Raw genomic sequence first — 20,146 nt, forward strand, 5'->3', positions numbered from 1 at the left:
TCCGCCTCCCAGGTTTACGCCATTCTCCTGCCTCAGCCTCCCGAGTAGCTGGGAGTACAGGTGCCAGCCACCTCGCCCGGCTAGCTTTTGTATTTTTTAGTAGAGACGGGGTTTCACCGTGTTAGCTAGGATGGTCTCGAACTCCTGACCTCGTGATCCGCCCGTCTCGGCCTCCCAAAGTGCTGGGATTACAGGCTTGAGCCACCGCGCCCGGCCTATTTTTATTTATTTTATTTAGTTTTTTGCAACAGGGTCTCACTATGCTGCCTAGGCTGGATTCAAAATCCTGGGCTCAGATGTTCCTTCCACCTTAGCCTCCCGAGTAGCTGGGACTACAAGCATGTGCTGCTAAGCCTAAAGTCCATTTTCTGTTTCCTCTGTAGTATTAAGTTTGTAGTTTTGTCACTTAACATGTGGAAGGACTATATATCCATTAAATTCTTATCTTAAATATTTCAAATAAATTTTGTTGTCATTTTATCAAGTCATAAAATATTCTGCTGGCATTTTATTTGATATTTCACTGAATTCAAAGATATAAAAAGAACTGGCACCCTTAAAATAATAACCATCTAGCATATAAATTATGGTCTCCAGATACCCCACTTTCTTAATAAAAGTAGGGTTCCTTAGACATACAGTTAATTATAAGTATGAAACAAAACAAACAAACAAAAAAACAAGTAAGAGGATGTTAGATATCTTTTTAGAGCAGGTAGCAAGGCAGTAAGTAAAGCGATCGTGTCAAAAGCATTCATGAGTGAATTTTGAAGAGGCTGCCATCGGCCAAAATTAAAACAATCTAAGTATCAAGAAGGATAATAATTGCAATGGATTGTAACATAAAACACCAAACAATAACTGTAAAAACAACAAATTAATTGGTCACCATTGGAGAATGATTACGATGATTATTTCCCAACCCCAATGCCTTGCCTTTTCTGTTCTTTATAACATCACTGGAGTAGTCTCACCAGCATTCTTATTTAAGTATTTCATTGTTCCTCTGATTGTAAACAAACAAGAAGGGAGAAGTGGTATTAGTTACTACACAATGTAGTTGATTTAGATAATGAGATGTGAAACTTTTGAATTAATGAAGTATAGATGAACTTTTTGGACTTTGAGTTCATGCTATAATGGGATGGGACTTTGGCGGATGTTGCATTTTGTATGTGGACAGATGTGAATTTGAGGAGCCACAGAACCATTTTAGTAGGCATAATAAAAGCCTCCTCAAATTCTTAGAACTTGTGAATTCTGTGTAGTTACCTTACACAGCAAGAGGGACTTTGCAGATATGATAAGTTTACTGGGTTTGAAATGAAGATTACGTTGAATTGTCCAGATAGGTCCAATGTAAACACATGACATCTAAAATTTGAAAGAGCGATGCAGAAAGCTGTCTTCTGTGAAGGATCTGACCCACTGTTGCTGGCTTTGAAGATGGAGAAAGAGGGTCTCCGAGCTAAGAAATGTGTATGGCCTCAGAAACTGGGAAGAGCTCTCAGGTTACAGCCAGCAAGAAAATGAAGACCTGAACCCTACAACTGCAAGAAAATGAATTCTGCCAATAACCCAAATTAGCAGGAAACTTGATTCTCCCCTAGAACATCCAGAAAGGAAGGCAGCTTTGCTAACAACTTGCTTTTAGTTAAGTGAAACGCATACCAAATTTCTGATATACCGAATTGTAAAAATAATAGATTTGTGTTGGTTTAAGACACGAAATTTGTGGTAATTTGTTAAGGCAGAAATAGAAAATGAATACCACCTATTTAGTTCAATCTTAATTCTAAAGGCCTTCTACTCTGAGATCACATAATCTTTATCTGCTTCTTGAACAAATCAGGATCTTGTTAGCAAGGAGAAAGGAGTGGGTGGCAGGGAGAATCCCAATGACCAGTGCTTGCCACAGACGGCTAATCTTCATCTGGTTTAAGTCTCTAGTTCTGTCTCTCAGAATTCTACCTCATGCTTTATGATCCACCACTTTCTAATCTATGGACTAGATGATCTCTTGCTTCTATGCTCTTGGTAACTCAGTTCCCTCTGCCTGGAACACCTCCAGCCCATTGCCCATTACAAGTAATACTTAAGAACTAAGTGCTTGAATTCTTCACTCCTCACAAGAATCTTACTGAACAGCACTCATTATAGATACACACTTTTTATAGTTTGCATTATGAAATACTTAAAAATGCACAAAGGTGGAGAGAACATTGCAATGGATCCCTATCAACCAGAATTCAGCTTCCATAATCAAAATTCACATTGATAAGTCAGATAGAAATAAACAGCGATGTATTCCCACAGCAGGCTGACGTGTTGTCAACAGGGATGGTTTGATTTATATCTAAGTTGAGGAAATGGATTCAGTTCTCCAGGATCTTAGTTATCGTGAACTGCAACAGCAAAAATGACAAAACCATTCTCAGAGGAGCCATTAAGTGCGACCAGTGACTAAGATGCAAGAAAAATCCTACTTCAGACTAGAACCTGAACAGCATGTCACAAGCGTCCTAAAATGGCTGTCACGTTACAGGACTTGTCTATAAGGTCAATTTTGGCCACTTAAGACTTACTTGAAGAGAGAGCTAAGGGTTTTCTTTTTAATTTCGTTTTTTGTTTTTGTTTTTAATGGCCCACTTCAATGTTAGCAATAGAGAAAATGTGTCCCTGATCCCTTGGATAAATCGAATTGACTGAAGAATGCTTGAATTCATTTATCCCAAAACAAAGGCAGAGGGCTGAGGGTCACTGGAGTTTCAGGGCTGTTCCCAGGGCTGCGAGCACGGACGCCAGAGCCGACTTCCCTCGGGCCCCGCACTGCGTCAGGAACCCTTCTACCGAGGATGGCTGGGGCTCCGGGAGGCTATGGGAACGCCATCTAGAAGCTAGATCTCAGGCAAACGAACGCGCTTTAAAAGGAATTAAAACGAAAGAACACAAACTCGAATCCTGGACCTGATTAGGTGCGCGACCAAAGAAAGCAATAACTAACGGTTCTCACACTCCATTTCATTCCCTCCCGCGGAAAGAGAAAGGCTGGAACTACGCTTCCCAGAATGCAAACCGCGGGGCGGGGCTAAAGAGATAGCGCCGCGGGACAAAGGTTTGATTACAAACGCCAGTCTCCCGCCACGGCGCTCCTCCCCCTCAGCCTGACTGGTCCTGCCGGCCGTTGCGTAGGAGGGGGACTCAGTCGTCACTGGCAGCGGTTGAAAGGAGGCTCTTTGCCCCGCGCCCTCACGGTAGATGAAGTCTTTGCTTTGGTCAGAGTGATAGCTTCTCCGATTGCCTCAGAGCAAGAGGACTACATTTCCCAGGAGGCTGCGGGACTGCCGGGCAGAGTGGGGGCGGTGCCTCACGTCTGGTACAGTCATCACAAGCCTGTTCGGCGGGACTGTGATGGCCAGAGAGATGACGATCTTAGGTGGGTTTCTGGGGGTCCTTGTTGCTCTTGCGGGCATAGAGGCGATCTGAGTATGCCAGCGTGGGCGGGGGTGGTTGACTCACCTCCTGGATCTAGCTGGAGCAGCGGAAGGGGAGTCAGAAAGGTGACTTAGAGGCGGTTTTCGGCTGTTCGGAGTAGATGGGGGCGGGGACGCCTCCAAGAGGGCCCCGGCCCCTGCAGGCCAAGGTAGGGTAGATGGCCACCAGCTGTGTCCATCCCAGGGACATCAGGCTTAAGGAGGCGTTCCTTTCAACAGCACCTAGGTTTTTGAATTGCCTGTTGAATTGGGGCGAGCTATGGAAGGCTGCGAGAACGTGCACCTCCAGGACCCCTTTGTGGAGGAAGGGGGAGGAGCTACATCCGGATCTATTGGCTCACGGATGCTGAATTTGGAGGGATTCAGGACTCTGATGTATAGCTCGATCGATGCTTTTTCCCTCAAATCGGGTTTGGAATTACCTATCCCCCACCCACACAAACACCCACCCCGCGTCTCCAAGGTGATGAAATGCTTCTAAAATGTTGCCTGTAGCTGGAAGGGGAAAGTGGGATTTGCACTTGGTTTTATTTCTTTGAGTTATGTGTTGATGAGGATGAGCTAATTATTAGTAACACAGAGGCCTGACGATTGACGTTTTGGGTCGTATGTAATATGAGTGGACACAGGTGTATAACACAGCCTCCTGATACCAAATACGAGATTAACTAAAAACCAAAGGGGCATCTTTCTTCACTTATGTTTACAATCTGCGTGGCATTTGTTCCTACTCTTTTTTTCTTCTTTTTTTTTTAATTAGTATTTGTTGGGCATCTGCTATTCCTGGTCTGGGGGATACAACAGTGAACAAAACTTGTCTTCAGGAAGCTTTCATAGATGTTGCCATCAGGGTTGCCCACTTTTATGCTGCTTCTCCTGTAAATATTACCACTGCAAGGAGGATGTCCCTAGTTCATACTTAAATACTTAAAAAGTTAACTATGTTCTGTTATGAAGTGACAGTTTCATAACTAAGGAACTTTCAAAATCATTTTATCCGGTTTATCCATTTCATCCCTTTGAAAGGGAAAAGGAGGTGAGATTCAAAGATAGAATTTTAGCCTTACAATAATAAAGTTTTCGTTGTGAGGATTTTAATAATGGAGCTTTTTAAAAAATGATAGTCGAAGCTTTTTATAAAGCTGTAAAATCTAAATATCAATTCATCAAGAATATTAGATTATATCTGGCTTTTGCTCCAGATAAATGTTTTTTGTCAGAATCTGCACAAATATTATTGAAATATTTTTACATTTATTACATTTATTAAAGAATGACACAAACATACAGTTACAGGGTTTTTTGTTGTTGTTTGTGTTGTTACTTCATTTTAAATTTGATTATAACCAGTTTACATTTTGAAAAACTTGCTGTCNAATAATGGAGCTTTTAAAAAATGATAGTCGAAGCTTTTATAAAGCTGTAAAATCTAAATATCAATTCATCAAGAATATTAGATTATATCTGGCTTTTGCTCCAGATAAATGTTTTTTGTCAGAATCTGCACAAATATTATTGAAATATTTTACATTTATTACATTTATTAAAGAATGACACAAACATACAGTTACAGGGTTTTTTGTTGTTGTTTGTGTTGTTACTTCATTTTAAATTTGATTATAACCAGTTTACATTTTGAAAAACTTGCTGTCTGAGAGAAGTGTTATCAATAGTCCTATAAAAATTTTTGGAGTTTGTCTTTTTTAGCCTTGTTTCAACGAGTGATATTACAGGGACTTTGCTACAGTAATTTAGTACATTGTACTAGTTTGAAAAAATACATCTTTTAATTTTCCTGTATTTCAGGATCGGCTGTTTTGACCCTCCTGTTGGCTGGCTATTTGGCACAACAGTATTTACCATTGCCTACTCCTAAAGTGATTGGTATTGATCTTGGCACCACCTATTGTTCTGTTGGGGTGTTTTTTCCTGGCACAGGAAAAGTAAAGGTGATTCCAGATGAAAATGGGCATATCAGCATACCCAGCATGGTGTCTTTTACTGACAATGATGTATATGTGGGATATGAAAGCGTAGAGCTGGCAGATTCAAATCCTCAAAACACAATATATGATGCCAAAAGATTCATAGGCAAGATTTTTACCCCAGAAGAGCTGGAGGCTGAAATTGGCAGATACCCATTTAAGGTAAGTGATTAATCTAAAGTCTATATTAATTTTAGTGTACCCTTTTAGTTAATGCTTTGACTTCATGTCACAAAACATTCTATCTCGTCTAGCTTAATCTATTAATACATGACAGTTCTGTTATCTCACATAACAAGAAATTCCACAGCAGCTCTAGGATGAGTTAATCACTGACTCCATAATGCTAACAGGTACTTAAGGCCTTGCCATTTTCTTGCTCTCCCATCCTCAGCAATGTCTTGCTTAGCTCTTTCAAGGTAGCAGGAAGGTTGATGAAGCCCTGTGTACCATAGATAGATATTCTGTGTGTGTATGTGTATATATTTGTATACATATAAAGAGAACATACCAGATGTGCCATTTTATGCTATTTGTCATGGATAATTAATAGGGTCACATCATTATCTTTAATGATTTTGTGGAATGATTATTCCATTATTAATTAGACTAGTCTCTGTCAGTGTACCTTTTTGTGGTTTTTCACTAATGTTGGAGATTCAGGTAATGTCCTTACACACTTATCTTTGTATACTTCTCTGAAAGTTTCCTAACTTGAATACTAGAAGTCGAATTGATAGGTCAAATGTGTACATGTTTTTAAGGCCTTTGATTTATATTGCCGGTTTGCTCACTAGAAAGGTTATATGCTTTTAACCATAATTTTTTAGAGTGACTGTATCTTCACTAGTTATTTTTTAAATCTTTAACAGTCAGATAAGTGAAAAATAGTATCCTGTATTAATTTTCATTTCTTTTGTTTTTTTACTGAGATCAGAATTTTTAGAATTTTATTGATATTTTAATTTTCTTTTGTGGTCCATTTTTTGTTCTTTTCCTTTTTTATTTTGGTGTGTTTTTCTTTTCCTTAGTGACTATAAAAGACCTTCGTTATATGTTTTTGTTATCTTTTCCTGACCGTTTTTTTCCACTGATGTTTTTGAGCTGGATGTCAAAGTTTTAAATTTTTTATTTTAGACTTTTACCATGTTTACTGTAGCCTATCCCATCCTATCCACTGGTACTTTTTTTTTTCCTCTTAATACTTTTATGTGAGTGTTTGTTAGTTTGGATTTTGCTGCTTTTGTTTTTTTCTTTTAAACATTTAAAATTTTTTGCATGTGAAGTTTTTCTTGGAAGTTATGAAGTGAAATTCTAAAAGAATTATTTTTTTTTTTTTTTTTTGAGACGGAGTCTCATTCCGTCTCTCAGGCTGGAATGCAATGGCATGATCTTGGCTCACTGCAACCTCTGCCTCCCAGGTTCAAGTGATTCTCCTCCCTCAGCCTCCCAAGCTGGGATTACAGGTGTGCGCCACCACGCCTGGCTAACTTTTGTATTTTCAGTAGAGATGGGATTTTACCATGCCGGCCATGAATTCGTTTCAAAATAGATAGTTGTATCGGTGTTGCTTATTGAATAAACCTATTCATAAAAATTTTCAAATTTTTCATTCGTTTTCAAAGAAAAAAATTGCTCCCTGCATTTCTTAGGTTTATTACTTTGTTGTTTTTTGACTTCTTTTTTGGGATTCTTTATTGACTTACGATCTTTAATGAAAAAGTCGTCTAAAGCTATATATGGCCTCTGAATTACAGCTTTGGGTACATTACTTATTGACCTCAAAACTATTTAAAGTTTCTAAGTGACCTGATTTTTTTGTTACTATTTTTGTTTCATTTGGGCATGATGGTTCTGGTATATTTGTATCGTAGTTTAATATTGTCCATATAGCTTTTTTATGTTTTCCCCAGACTAGTGAAGTACTTTTGGAAGGTCAATTTTCATGATGGAAACCTAACCATGAGAACTAAAGTGAGATCTGCTGTTATTAAAAACTAGTGTGGGCCAAGCACAGTGGCTTTCACCTGTAATCCCAGCACTGTGGGAGGCTGAGGCGGGCAGATCACAAGGTCAGGAGTTCAAGACCAACCTGGCCAACACAGTGAAACCCCGTCTCTACTAAAAATACAAAAATTAGCCGGGCATGGTGGCGTGCACCTGTAGCCTCAGCCACTCGGGAGGTTGAGGCAGGAGAATTGCTTGAACCCGGGAGGCAGAGGCTGTGGTCAGCCGAGATCACACCACCACACTCCAGCCTGGGCAATAGAGCAAGACTCCATCTCAAAAAAAAAGTAAAACTAATATGTATTCATAGTATAAATTTGAATGTATAACATTTAACAAGTTCTAATCTTGGTGAATGTACTGGATAGATTACAAATGCATTTTTTTATTTTGTAAAGATAAAGGTAAGTTCTCAGGAAATCTAGCATTTATGTATATATGTATGTCTGTGTGTGTGTGTGTGTATATATATATATAATTTTACTCTTTTATTTACTTATTTGCAAATCCTATTCACAGGTTTTAAACAAAAATGGAATGGTTGAGTTTTCTGTGACAAGTAATGAGACCATCACGGTGTCCCCAGAATATGTTGGCTCTCGACTATTGTTGAAGTTAAAGGAAATGGCAGAGGCATATCTTGGAATGCCAGTTGCCAATGCTGTCATTTCTGTACCAGCAGAATTTGATCTAAAACAGAGAAATTCAACAATTGAAGCTGCTAACCTTGCAGGTAACAGTACCCTTGACTGAGATGCATTTTTCTCAAAATTGTGTTGGGTTGAAAACCTTGTGTAGTAAGATTTACCACCTCCCAAACCACACGATAGTCAAAATAAACAAACTATATGGTAGATGTATTAGGGTTCTCTAGAGGGACAGGACTAATAGTATATATGTGTATATGAAAGGGATTTTATTAAGGTGTATTGACTCATACTATCACAGGGTGAAGTCCCACAGTAGGCTGGCTGCAAGCTGAGGAGCAAGGAAGCCAGCCTGAATCTCAAAACCTCAAAAGTAGGGAAGCCAACAGTGCAGCTTTTGGTCTGTGGCCCAAGGCCCGAGAGCCCCTGGCAAACCACTGGTGTAGGTCCAACAGCCCAGAAGCTAAAGAACTTAGAGTCCGATGTTCAAGGGCAGGAAGCATCCAGCATGGGAGAAAGATGGAGGCCAGAAGACTCAGGCAGTCTAATCCTCCCACATTCTTCTGCCTGCTTTTATTCTAGGCACACTCTGGCAGCTGATTAGATGGTGCCCACCCAGATTGAGGGTGGGCCTGCCTCTCCCAGTCCACTGACTCAAATGTTAATCTCCTTTGGCAATACCCTCACAGACACACCCAGGAACAATACTTTGCATCCATCAATCCAATCAAGATGATAATATTAACCATCACAGTAGGTAAAGTAGATGGATTTTTATACAGGTTTATAATTTTGAAAGCTCTATAGCACAATATAAAATGTATATAATAAGAACTAATCAGATAGCTACAGGACAAAGGCTCAAAGAGAAAATGGACACATGTTAGCAGTGAGGAATTCTTTCTTCTAAATTCCATTAATGTTAAGGTGAATATAATTTTTAAAATAAAATCTGAGGTAGATCATTTAATGATTTAACATTTAATGCCATTGAACCAATATTGAGGGCCTTGCTAAAAAAAGAAAGAAATCTTTGTTCTCATGGAACTTATATTCTACCAGAGGGAAACACAGAATGAGCATAAAAGGTAAATTTAATAATGTTTTCAGCCTCTACATTACTGATATTTTGGGCCAGATAATTCTTTATTGTGGAGGACTGTCCTGTGAACTGCACAATATTTAACAGCATCCCTAGCCTCTATTCACCAGCACCCTCCTCCACCAAGTGGTGACAATGAAAAATGTCTCCGTAATGTTGCCAGATTTCTTCTGGAGGTAAAATCCTGCCTTGTTGAGAGCTACTGATACAATGTATATCAGAAAGTAACCTACTATGAAGAAAAGAGCAGGCCAATGGGTCGAGGTTGCTTTTGGTGGTCTGGGGATGGACGACTTGTAGAATTTAAATAGAGTGATCAGGCAAACCTCATTGAGAAGCTAACATTTAAGCACATTTGAAGAAAGCAAAATCGTTAACCATGCAGACACATGGCGAAAGTGTGTTGTAGGAAGAAGAGATGGCCACTGCAACAGCCATAAGCTGGGAATTTGCTGGTACATAGAGGATAGGAAGCTGGTCAGTGTGGCCAGAGTAGAATAAGTGCTAAAATCAGAGAGCTGAAGGGAAGGGTGTTATGATCTTTGGAGTAATTCTTTAGAGTTTGAATGTTGTCATAGCTCTTGATACATAATGCCATATTACTTTCCATACCACTCGTAAGTGTGGCATTTAGTTTAAAGCAGGAATTTCATTCAAAGAAACCTGATCTTTTACCTGCTCAACATAAGCCTCTTTACTTTCCATAGCACTTAAGTGATAGTATATAATGATTTTTTTTTTTTTTTTTTTTTTTTTTTTGAGGCGGAGTCTAGCCCTGTAGCCCAGGCTGGAGTGAGTGGCGCGATCTCGGCTCACTGCAAGCTCCGCCTCTCGAGTTCACGCCATTCTCCCACCTCAGCCTCCCAAGTAGCTGGGACTACAGGTGTCCGCCACCATGCCTGGCTAATTTTTTGTAGTTTTAGTAGAGACGGGGTTTCACCATGTTAGCCAGCATGGTCTCTGGATCTCCTGACCTGGTGATCCACCTGCCTCGGCATAATGATGAATTTTTATTGCTCATATATTCCAATGTAGAATATGAATGTTAGAAAAGGCTGGGAGACTTTTTGAAAATTAAGTGTTAATTAATAAAGAGTAGAATGACTTATTCCACTGAACCTTGACTTTTATTTCTTTATATTGTAATCTTTCAGAATAATTTGAAAGATACCATTTAGAAGAGCCTGTGTTTACTGTTCCCATTTCATGCTTCTGTTCGGTTTGTGACTGCTCTCATTATTACTCAGTGGTGGAGTTCATGTCGCAGAAGACAAACATGCTGTGAGTGGGAAGAGATTACTTTATCGCATCCTCTCATGAGTTTTTCTTCCCTTCAACCAATCTTACAGGACTGAAGATTTTGAGGGTAATAAATGAACCCACAGCGGCAGCTATGGCTTATGGCCTCCACAAGGCCGACGTCTTCCACGTGTTGGTGATAGACTTGGGCGGAGGAACTCTAGATGTGTCTTTACTGAATAAACAAGGAGGGATGTTTCTAACCCGAGCAATGTCTGGTAAGAAAAATGCAGGGAGAGGCTGGGCGCCGTGGCTCACACCTGTAATCCCAGCACTTTGGGAGGCCAAGGCGGGCGGATCACGAGATCGGGAGATCGAGACCATCCTGGCTAACACAGTGAAACCCCTTCTCTACTAAAAAAAAAAAAAAAAAAAAATACAGAAAAATGCAGGGAGAGTTGAAGAGGTTTGGGCAGTGCTTTCTTTAACATATCCAATGTGTAGTGCATCCTTCTTTTCCGCCGGAATTCTTTGACTTTATTTTGATAATTCTCTGTATATGTAATTTTATACCACCGTTTGTATATATTTACTGCCAAAAGTTAAATCTCAAAAAATGACTGGGCATCCTATAAGTCAAATAAATACATTGCCCGTTACCCAGTTAATGGCTCATGGAGCCAGTAGGTCTTTTCATGGTGATGGTGAAGAAAGGAAACAGAGGGCAGAAAAATTTATTTAAAATGAAGGGTGATCAGTATATTTCGTTTAATATGTTTTACAGAGTAGATGTCTTTAGAAACTCGAATTGTATTTTTCCCTAGGAAATGATAGGATTTTGCATTCTAAACCCTTTTTTTAAAGGTTTTTGTTTCGTTGAATGTAGCTTAAGGGATTCAAACTCTTTGACAAGTTGAGTTGTAAGTTATAGGTATTCTAACCTCTGCATTGTTTTTTCTCTTCTTCGAATCAAGTTAAATACCAGGAAATTATATTACATTACTCTTCTCCTTTGAAATTATTTATCTAGTTTTCAGGTAGAAAAGTAGAAAGACGTTTTCAGGTCCTACTAATCAGGCAAGAAAAAATGAAAGGAAAAAAAGAGATTAAATACCTACTTTTCATTATAAGAAGCACTTTCTTCTGTTGAGAATGGCATTCAGCGTTTTTAAATAGCTGCTTATAAGCCAATCTGTATTCTTAATCTCTATTTACTGAAAAATTGTTTGATGTTGTGAAGAGATACTTCCTATTGCATAATTTAAAATTTTGACCCTGATGTGCACTAGTTTTTAAATAGTACTTATTTGGGTTAAGATAGCTTTAACCCAGTTATTGTTTTTTTAATTTTTTTAATTTTTATTTATTGATTTATTTTGTAGAGACAGGGTCTTGCCATGTTGCCCAGTCTGGTCTCCAACTCCTGGTCTCAAGCAATCCTCCCACCTCAGCCTTCCAAAGTTCTAGAATTACAGGTGTGAGCCACCATGCCCAGCAACACAGTTCTTTTAACCAGTCTTTGTATGAATAAAATTGTAATGATACATGAAACAGGGATTTGTTATTCCCAGAATATAATTTTTACATATACATAATATACATGTATACATACACACATATGTGCATAACTATATTAAACTTTTTTATTTTTCACTCAGGAAACAATAAACTTGGAGGACAGGACTTCAATCAGAGATTGCTTCAGTACTTATATAAACAGATCTATCAAACGTATGGCTTTGTGCCCTCTAGGAAAGAGGAGATCCACAGATTGAGACAAGCTGTGGAAATGGTCAAATTAAATCTGACTCTTCATCAGGCTGCTCAGTTGTCAGTATTACTAACGGTGGAGGAACAGGACAGGAAGGAACCTCACAGTAGTGACACTGAACTGCCAAAAGACAAACTTTCCTCAGCAGATGACCATCATGTGAACAGTGGGTTTGGACACGGCCTTTCTGATAAGAAAAGTAGAGAAAGTCAGGTTTTATTTGAAACGGAAATATCACGCAAACTCTTTGATACCCTGAATGAAGATCTGTTTCAGAAAATACTTGTACCCATTCAGCAAGTATTGAAAGAAGGCCACCTGGAAAAGACTGAGATCGATGAGGTGGTTTTAGTTGGAGGCTCCACTCGTATTCCTCGGATCCGTCAAGTCATTCAAGAGTTCTTTGGAAAAGATCCCAACACATCTGTAGACCCTGACCTAGCAGTGGTAACGGGAGTGGCTATCCAAGCAGGGATTGATGGAGGCTCTTGGCCTCTCCAAGTCAGTGCTTTAGACATTCCCAATAAGCATTTACAAAAAACCAACTTCAACTGAATTCTGTAGAAATAATGGTTATTTGTGATCTTGTCTGATGATCTCTTCCTGTTTATCAGATTACCTTTTCCACAAAAGAAAGTCTCTTTCTAAAATATCACAGATTTACCTAGAGGGCAACATTTAGATACAGGAAAATTTTACATGGCGTTTTGTCTTACGATTAGACATGTCCAGATTGATCCTATTTGATTTTGGAGAGATCCTATTCTAACAAATACTGTAAAATGATAAAATTGAGGTACAGCTCTCTTATAAGAATATGGATGACTGTATTTTCTGGATTCTGGAGATTGATAACCATATACACTTAACATTATATTCTAGAAACATTAAATAGTGCCAATTATGAGATTTCCAGTTCTTACTAAATTATATTAGCAGGAGCTGGTAATTACTTGTATTATCACATGTAACTAATAATTTGAACTATACTTGAAGGATCTTGTTGATGTAAAGTATTTACAGTGGTTGGAAGATAGCAGTATTATTAGCATAAGCTGCATACATAATATTCATTAACTGCCATATTATATAACAAATTTACATTCACAAATTCAGTATCCTGTTAAGTGTCATATTCTTGTAATCTGTATTCTCCAGGGGTTTTATGTATTTAATAGATGAATTTATTTTATTTCTAAAGGCATTCAAGTTTTTCAGCACCATATAGTAGAAATACCCAATTTATATTCCAGTTCCTTTATGTCCTGTACATCATTCTCTGCTTGGATTTCCATTATTCTGTTTGGTTAGAGAATAAAATTGGTAATTGCATTTGAAGAATGTGTTAATGTCAGAGCCATGATTGCTATCTCATTTTTGTTATCCAAGACCTTTGCAAACATTGGCAAATAGCATCAATTACCTACTGTATTTGTTTTACATTTTGGTTTCTTTGTTTATATTTTCAGTAAGCCCTGGGGAATATAGCATGTAATTGAGCTACTAAATGGTTTTGGTTCTGTTTTACTGAGATTTTTCCTCATATTTAGTTTTCAGTGAGGAAAATGTGCTCAATTATAAAAGCTGTGTTATTGTTTTCTATTATTATTTTTAAATAATTACGCTTGGACTATTTTCAAACATTAGGTTGGTTATGATGAGAGCAAAAAATGTGTGAATACTGGAAGTAACGTGGAAATCTAATGTGGAAGCCATTGTGGCAAAGTTTCTACAAATTGGGATTTGTAGCAGAGTTGTTGGTTTTTGTTGTTTGTTTCCTTTAAGAAAAACCACAGGGACCAAGAAAGAAAATATAACAGTTTGATTTCTGTCATGCCCATTTTATTTGAAGATATATGGAGATATATATATATATACACGCACACACACACACATATTTTTCTTAATAGAGGAATGCTTCATATTATTCAAAAATTATGTCCTGGTCACAATTTTTTGTTTTTTAATGTAAAGTATGTCCGCTTTATCCATTGCTGAATTTGATAGGATGTTGAATTGCCAGTCATCGAAGAAGGAAACTGAGCAAATTCATTTCAACAACATCAAAATATTTCAGCTTCTCATAGTAAAAAACTGAATGTTACTAATACTTTTCATATCTAAAAAAAAATTATTAGCAATGAAATTGCTGTTAAAACTCAAATTTCAATCAAATACTTTTGTGTACAGAAAATGTCTATAGTAGGTAGATAGAAATGTATAAAATGTTGAAATACCTTATTTTAGAACGAATGGAGAAATGCCAAAGATGAATTCTTCACTGCATTATGAAAATATTCCACATGTTCTCTTGGACTTTATATAAATCTGTAATAGATTTTAGAATTGAAAAATTCTTTGTGAAGGTCTTCTAAAAGTATTCAGTTTATCTCAAAATCTCCATATCTAGGCTCAGCTTTAACCTAAAACAGAAAAAACCCTTGAATTTCTCAAACGTTTGAGATGTTCAAGACAGTCTCTTAATCTGTTAATACTTTTGGAAACAGTTGACAACCTAGGGCAGGCAGCTAATCTCATGTACTAAAGTTGGAATTTAAATAATTTCTATTTGCAAATTAGAATGACAGTGTTGGAATTTGGAGGCAGTAGTTGAGCATATTCTCTAGTATATAGCTACACCTTTAATAAAATGAAGGAATGTGTTCAATCATATTTTAGTGGGCTATTTATAAATAGTCTTGAAGTCAATTTAGTTTATTTATTTAAAAGATAATGCATCCTAAAAGGGATCATTTATGTATAACAATCTGAAGTCTTTTCCTAAAAAAATTTAATACACTTTAGTTGTACATAGCCAGTGTTATTTGAAGTACGTAACTTTTAAAATATTAAGTGTCTTGTATGATTAGAATATGTGAATGAGTAATTTATTTTGTATCAGGAATGTTTTGGTACTGTGTTTTCACTCAAACCACTGACTTAACAGATACTACTGTGTATAACATGTACTAAATATTACAGTTATTGTGCATAACAGATTGTTCCTCTTCTTTTCGTGTGTATACAGGCAATTCATGTTTTAATGTAAATAAATACCATTTTGCAGTTTGTTTTTTAAACTATGTACTTTTTCTTTCAGGACTAGTCTGGAGTATACTTTTCAGGCATATAAATAAGAAAGTGAGGATGGAACTGATTTGATGCCCTAGGCACTCAATCTCAATAACTGTGGCCTAGTTGTTCCCCAAATGTACATTTCTCTATATCCTTTGTATTGCTTATATGCTTTCCACTTATTTCTCTAATTTAGAAAAGGCAGTTCTTGTAGCATATGAACAGTGTCTTCAGAACTCTGAACACCAATTCATGGCTTCTGACCATGGTGGAGCCAGAAACTAAGCTAACCTAATCTAGCTAGTTAATAAATAATCTTACGTAACAGGATTCCTTTGGTTGATGGTTAATAAATATTTCTCTAACCAAAGTTTATAGTAGTCTTTGGACAAATAAACAATATATTAACTGTGTTTTGCTTCTTTAAGAATTCATTTGATTAATCTTTTAACATGAGCCTTTAGATAATGACGGTAGACTTGACCTTGGAGAGACTCACATGTATGAGGGAATACAGCAATAGTTCATATTTATCTGAATTAACAGATAGTGCTTCACTGAGGTAGGCATACTCTGATGTGGGATCCAGTGATCCCACCTTGTGGAATTAACATCCGTGTGTAATCCTATTCTCTTGAATTTGGGCAAGAGATAATGACTCACTGCTAATGAATAATGTGGCAGAATACGGCAGAAATACTGGGATGTCATTTCTGAAATTAGGTTTAAAAAAGAGCATCCTTCTTGGATGCACCCTCTTGCTGGCTTTCTCTTTCGGATCCCAGCTGCCACATTAAGAAGACCATGTAAAGAAGCTGTTTTGGTGAATACAGGTGTAGAAAGACACCCTAGAAGATGAGAGGCCGCATGGAGGCAGACAGGTAGGCCCCACTGACAGGAGGCACAAATTTCCAGCGATGTGAGACAGCTTTCTTGAAATGAACCCTCCAGCCTTACTAAGTCTTGAGATGATGCAGCCACAATTGACTCTTTGAATGCCATGTCATGAGACACCTTAATTCTTGTTTTGGCAAGAATTATAAACAGTTTGAACTACCAGGTTCCTGACCCACAGAAAATGTGAGATCATTCATTTCTGTTATTTTAAAGTACTAAGCTTTGGATTAATTTGTTACACAACAGCAGATAATAGAGTTCTTACTATGGCACTGCTCTAAATATTTTACTAATACTAATCAATTTAGTTTAGTTCTAGCACCATTTGGGTAGGTACTATTATGTGCATTTTCAAATAGGGAAATTAAGGCATAGATATGTTAGGCAGTTTTCACAGGATTACAACTATTAAGTGAGAAAGTCGGGATTCAAATCCAGTCTATGCTTGTAATTCCAGTGCAATGCTGCCTTATCCATTACAGAATACAACCCCATAGTACCTTTTCTGTTCCATTACCAAACCTGGATAGTATCCATGTAAGACCTCTTATTTACCAGCTAATGTTAACATTGGAGATTTATGCTTTTTATTCCTTTACATTTTCAACAAGCAGGTTTAGAATTTATCAATTTCTTAAATACAAAATGAAATCAATAGCACCTATTTCACTTGGTTTTTGTAAGTGCCTGGCACAAAGAAAGTGATAACGATTAATACATATGGTAGATAGAGAAATGAACAAAGTTCAGTGACTGTCAATTTTATGTGGGTTTTTTTAATTGATTGATTGATTGGGATGGAGTATCGCTCTGTCTCCCAGGCTGGAGTGCAGTGGTGCAATCTCAGCTCACTGAAGCCTCCACCTCCCAGGTTCTGGCTATTCTCCTGCCTCAGCCTCCTGAGTAGCTAGGATTACAGCAGGTACCACCACAACCAGCTAATTTTTGTATTTCTAGTAGGAACAGGGTTTCGCCATGTTGGCTGGGATGGTCTCGAACTCCTGGCTTCAGGTGATCCACCCACCTCAGCCTCCCAAAATCTAGGATTACAGGCATAAGCCACCCTTATGTGGGCTTATTAAGGAGCAACAAATAGGTTACATTCCCCAGTATCATCAGAGCCTAATTCAATGGGTCTAAAATTTCTGTAAATTATTGAGGGTTCTTCTGATGAACTATGAAAAAAATTTTGCTTTGGTAAAGCATTTACTTTGTTTTGACAAGAATTATAAATGATTTGCCTCACATTAAATTATTCGCATTTTAAAGCAGGAATAAATACAGTCTGTTTGATACCTCATTGAATTACTTATTAATTGTCCTACCTAAAACACCTAAAAAATTTCAAATGCTCTAACACTTGTAACTCTGTGACTTATTTTATATATATTGTATGTATACATATATATGTGTGAATGTGTATGTGTATGTATGTAAAGCTAATATGATAAAAACACATTTTTTTTAGAGTTCATTCACCTTAAATTATTTAACATGGACTGTTGGAAACTGGAAATTGGGTCTCAACTATTAGGTGTAATCAGTACCCTTCCTCTGTCTCCCAAGTTGCTAAACTAATAAGATAATTTTGACATGATTGAAAAGTTCTTTGAGTAGTTGTGGCAGGCCCTGCTAAATGCTATCATAATATTATTTTATTCATGCTTACTTCCAAAACCCACTTTTATTTGGAGCAGCAATATCCCTACTTCAAAAACTGTATTTTCCAGCTTCCCTTGCAGCTAGGGATGGCTCTGTGACATATTCTGGCCAATGAGATATAAGCATAAATCACTAGGTATAAACTCAGGCTTTTTTTTTTTTTTTTTTTTTACATGTTTGGATTGTACAAATGTCTGGTCACCATTCATTTCTCCTTCTTGGAATGCAGGCATGATACTGCAGATAGCAAGGGGTTTGCAACTACCAAGCAATAAACATGCTGTGGATGTTTGAAACAGATAGGTACAGCCCAGGTGATATGGAGCCACCTTAACCAACTTTGTACTCTCTATTTTGGGACTTCTTTCTACCCAAGAACAACAAGCCATGTGGTTGTTTACACTTCCTTGTTTTACTTCTTTTCATGCTTGTACTTTTCAATTTATGACCCTTATGTAGTTAAACATTTGGTCACATTATCTTTTGTTGGACTTGTACTTCTGCCCAAGATGGAATAAAAGAAAACTGATTTTCCTCCTGCCTGTATTAACTAAAAAGTCTAACAGAATATATGAAACAACACTTTTCAAGACCTTACGTATCATGACTGATAGTAATTCTTGTTTGTTACCTCTCTAATATCGTAGACAGGTATGGTAATATAGGTCAAGCAGTAGGATGTTCTGTAAAATCTGGAAATTGTTGCACAAATGCTCACAACAGAAAGCCAGAAGCAGATGTTCACAGGGAATTAGTGGTGACTGAAGCTGTACTAATATTTACGCCTAGTTCCTTTTGCACTCCATTGTCTTGCATTCCAAATCATTCATTTTAGTCTTCGTCTTGATCACCACATTATTTCTACTGTGTATATCAGAGTTTTAAAAGGCCATAAACCAGTCATCACAAGCGCATTAATGAAGATCTGAGTTGTTTAAACATGAATTCAAAACTGATACTATGTTACTCTCCTTGCCATACAAAAAAATGCATGTGTTATTTTCTTTCTAAATGTTTGAAGCAAATTCATCAAAAATATTTTTCTATTTATGATCTATTTTACATTTTCCTCCTATGCCTATTCCTTTTCTTTTTTTGCAGCATTATTGAGATAAGCAAAAGGTTACTATCTTTGGGCAACAATGATAACTAAGTTCAGACTATCCATTCTGAAAGTAACTAGTGAGAAGCCTGGGTTACTTAGATAGCAATCATCAAGAAGCCAGGAACTCTTCTTATGGTTCAGACCCATTTCCTCGGCCCATTAACTCAGCAGCATAGTAGACACGTGAATTACCAAATAGCCTTCCTTTTCATAAGAAGATTTAGAGACATGTTGATAACAGTACAACCAGAAGTTCTTACTTCTTGTATTAAAAAATGATCTACTTGCATCCAGGAAAGTAGGAAAGGAGAACTAGAAGGAGCTAGAAGAAGTTCCTAACCGCTGCCTCCTCATATTTGCTTGATCTCACTGAGACAATATTATGCATCACTGAGGCCTATATCTTCTTTGAATCTCCAGTTATCCCAAGGTTGCTGTGTATGAAATAGGCTTTTATAAACTTTTTGTACTTTTTATTTACTTAAGAGTGTGTCCTGGGACGGGTGCGGTGGCTCACGCCTGTAATCCCAACACTTTGGGAGGCCGAGGCCAGCAGATCACGAGGTCAGGAGATCGAGACCATTCTGGTTACCACAGTGAATCTCTGTCTCTACTAAAAATTTAAAAAATTAGCTGGGTGTGGTGTCACACGGCTGAGGCAAGAGAATCACTTGAACTCAGGAGGCGGAGGTTGTAGTGAGCCAAGATTGCATCACTGCACTCCAGCCTGGGCAACAGAGAGAGACTCCACCTGAAAAAAAAAAAAAAAAAAAGGAGTGTGTCCTGGTGTGGTGGCTCATGCCTGTAATCCCAGAACTTTGGGAGGCCAAGGTGGGCAGATTACCTGAGGTCAGGAGTTTGAGACCAGACTGGCCAACAGGGTAAAACCCCATCTCTACTAAAAATACAAAAATTAGCCAGGCATGGTGGCACATGCCTGTAATCCCAGCTACTCAGGAAGCTGAGGCAGGAGAATTGTTTAAGCCCAGATTACAGTGAGCTGAGATCATGCCACTGCACTCCAGTCTGGCCGATAGAGCAAGACTCTGGCTCAAAAAAAATAAATAAAGTGTCCTATAATGTGATTTTGTAAATATGAGACTATGGTTATAAGGAACAAGGAGTTTTGGTGTTTAAATAATAGCCAATATGTTATTCGATG

The 20,146-nt window shown here is 37.7% G+C and overlaps 1 protein-coding gene across 1 annotated transcript; it reads left to right on the forward strand.

Annotated features, from left to right (window-relative positions):
• The first annotated feature begins 3,203 nt into the window (after positions 1-3,203).
• Positions 3,204-15,325, forward strand: HSPA13 (heat shock protein family A (Hsp70) member 13). Its single transcript, XM_017852415.1, has 5 exons — positions 3,204-3,436; positions 5,301-5,641; positions 8,006-8,219; positions 10,585-10,752; positions 12,133-15,325. The coding sequence occupies exons 1-5, from the start codon at positions 3,412-3,414 to the stop codon at positions 12,798-12,800; spliced, it is 1,416 nt and encodes a 471-aa protein (XP_017707904.1). The 5' UTR covers positions 3,204-3,411; the 3' UTR covers positions 12,801-15,325.
• Positions 15,326-20,146: the final 4,821 nt, after the last annotated feature.

The sequence above is a fragment of the Rhinopithecus bieti genome, unplaced genomic scaffold, assembly GCF_001698545.2.
Source record: "Rhinopithecus bieti isolate Rb0 unplaced genomic scaffold, ASM169854v2 scaffold_34373, whole genome shotgun sequence".
Lineage (NCBI taxonomy): Eukaryota > Metazoa > Chordata > Mammalia > Primates > Cercopithecidae > Rhinopithecus > Rhinopithecus bieti.

Excerpts from the sequence above, each read along its gene's own strand:
- HSPA13 (XM_017852415.1), top strand. The coding sequence starts at position 3,412 with ATGGCCAGAGAGATGACGATCTTAG. Across the intron at positions 5,642-8,005 it reads TTGGCAGATACCCATTTAAG|GTTTTAAACAAAAATGGAAT; the intron begins GTAAGTGATTAA and ends TCCTATTCACAG. Across the intron at positions 8,220-10,584 it reads TGAAGCTGCTAACCTTGCAG|GACTGAAGATTTTGAGGGTA; the intron begins GTAACAGTACCC and ends CCAATCTTACAG.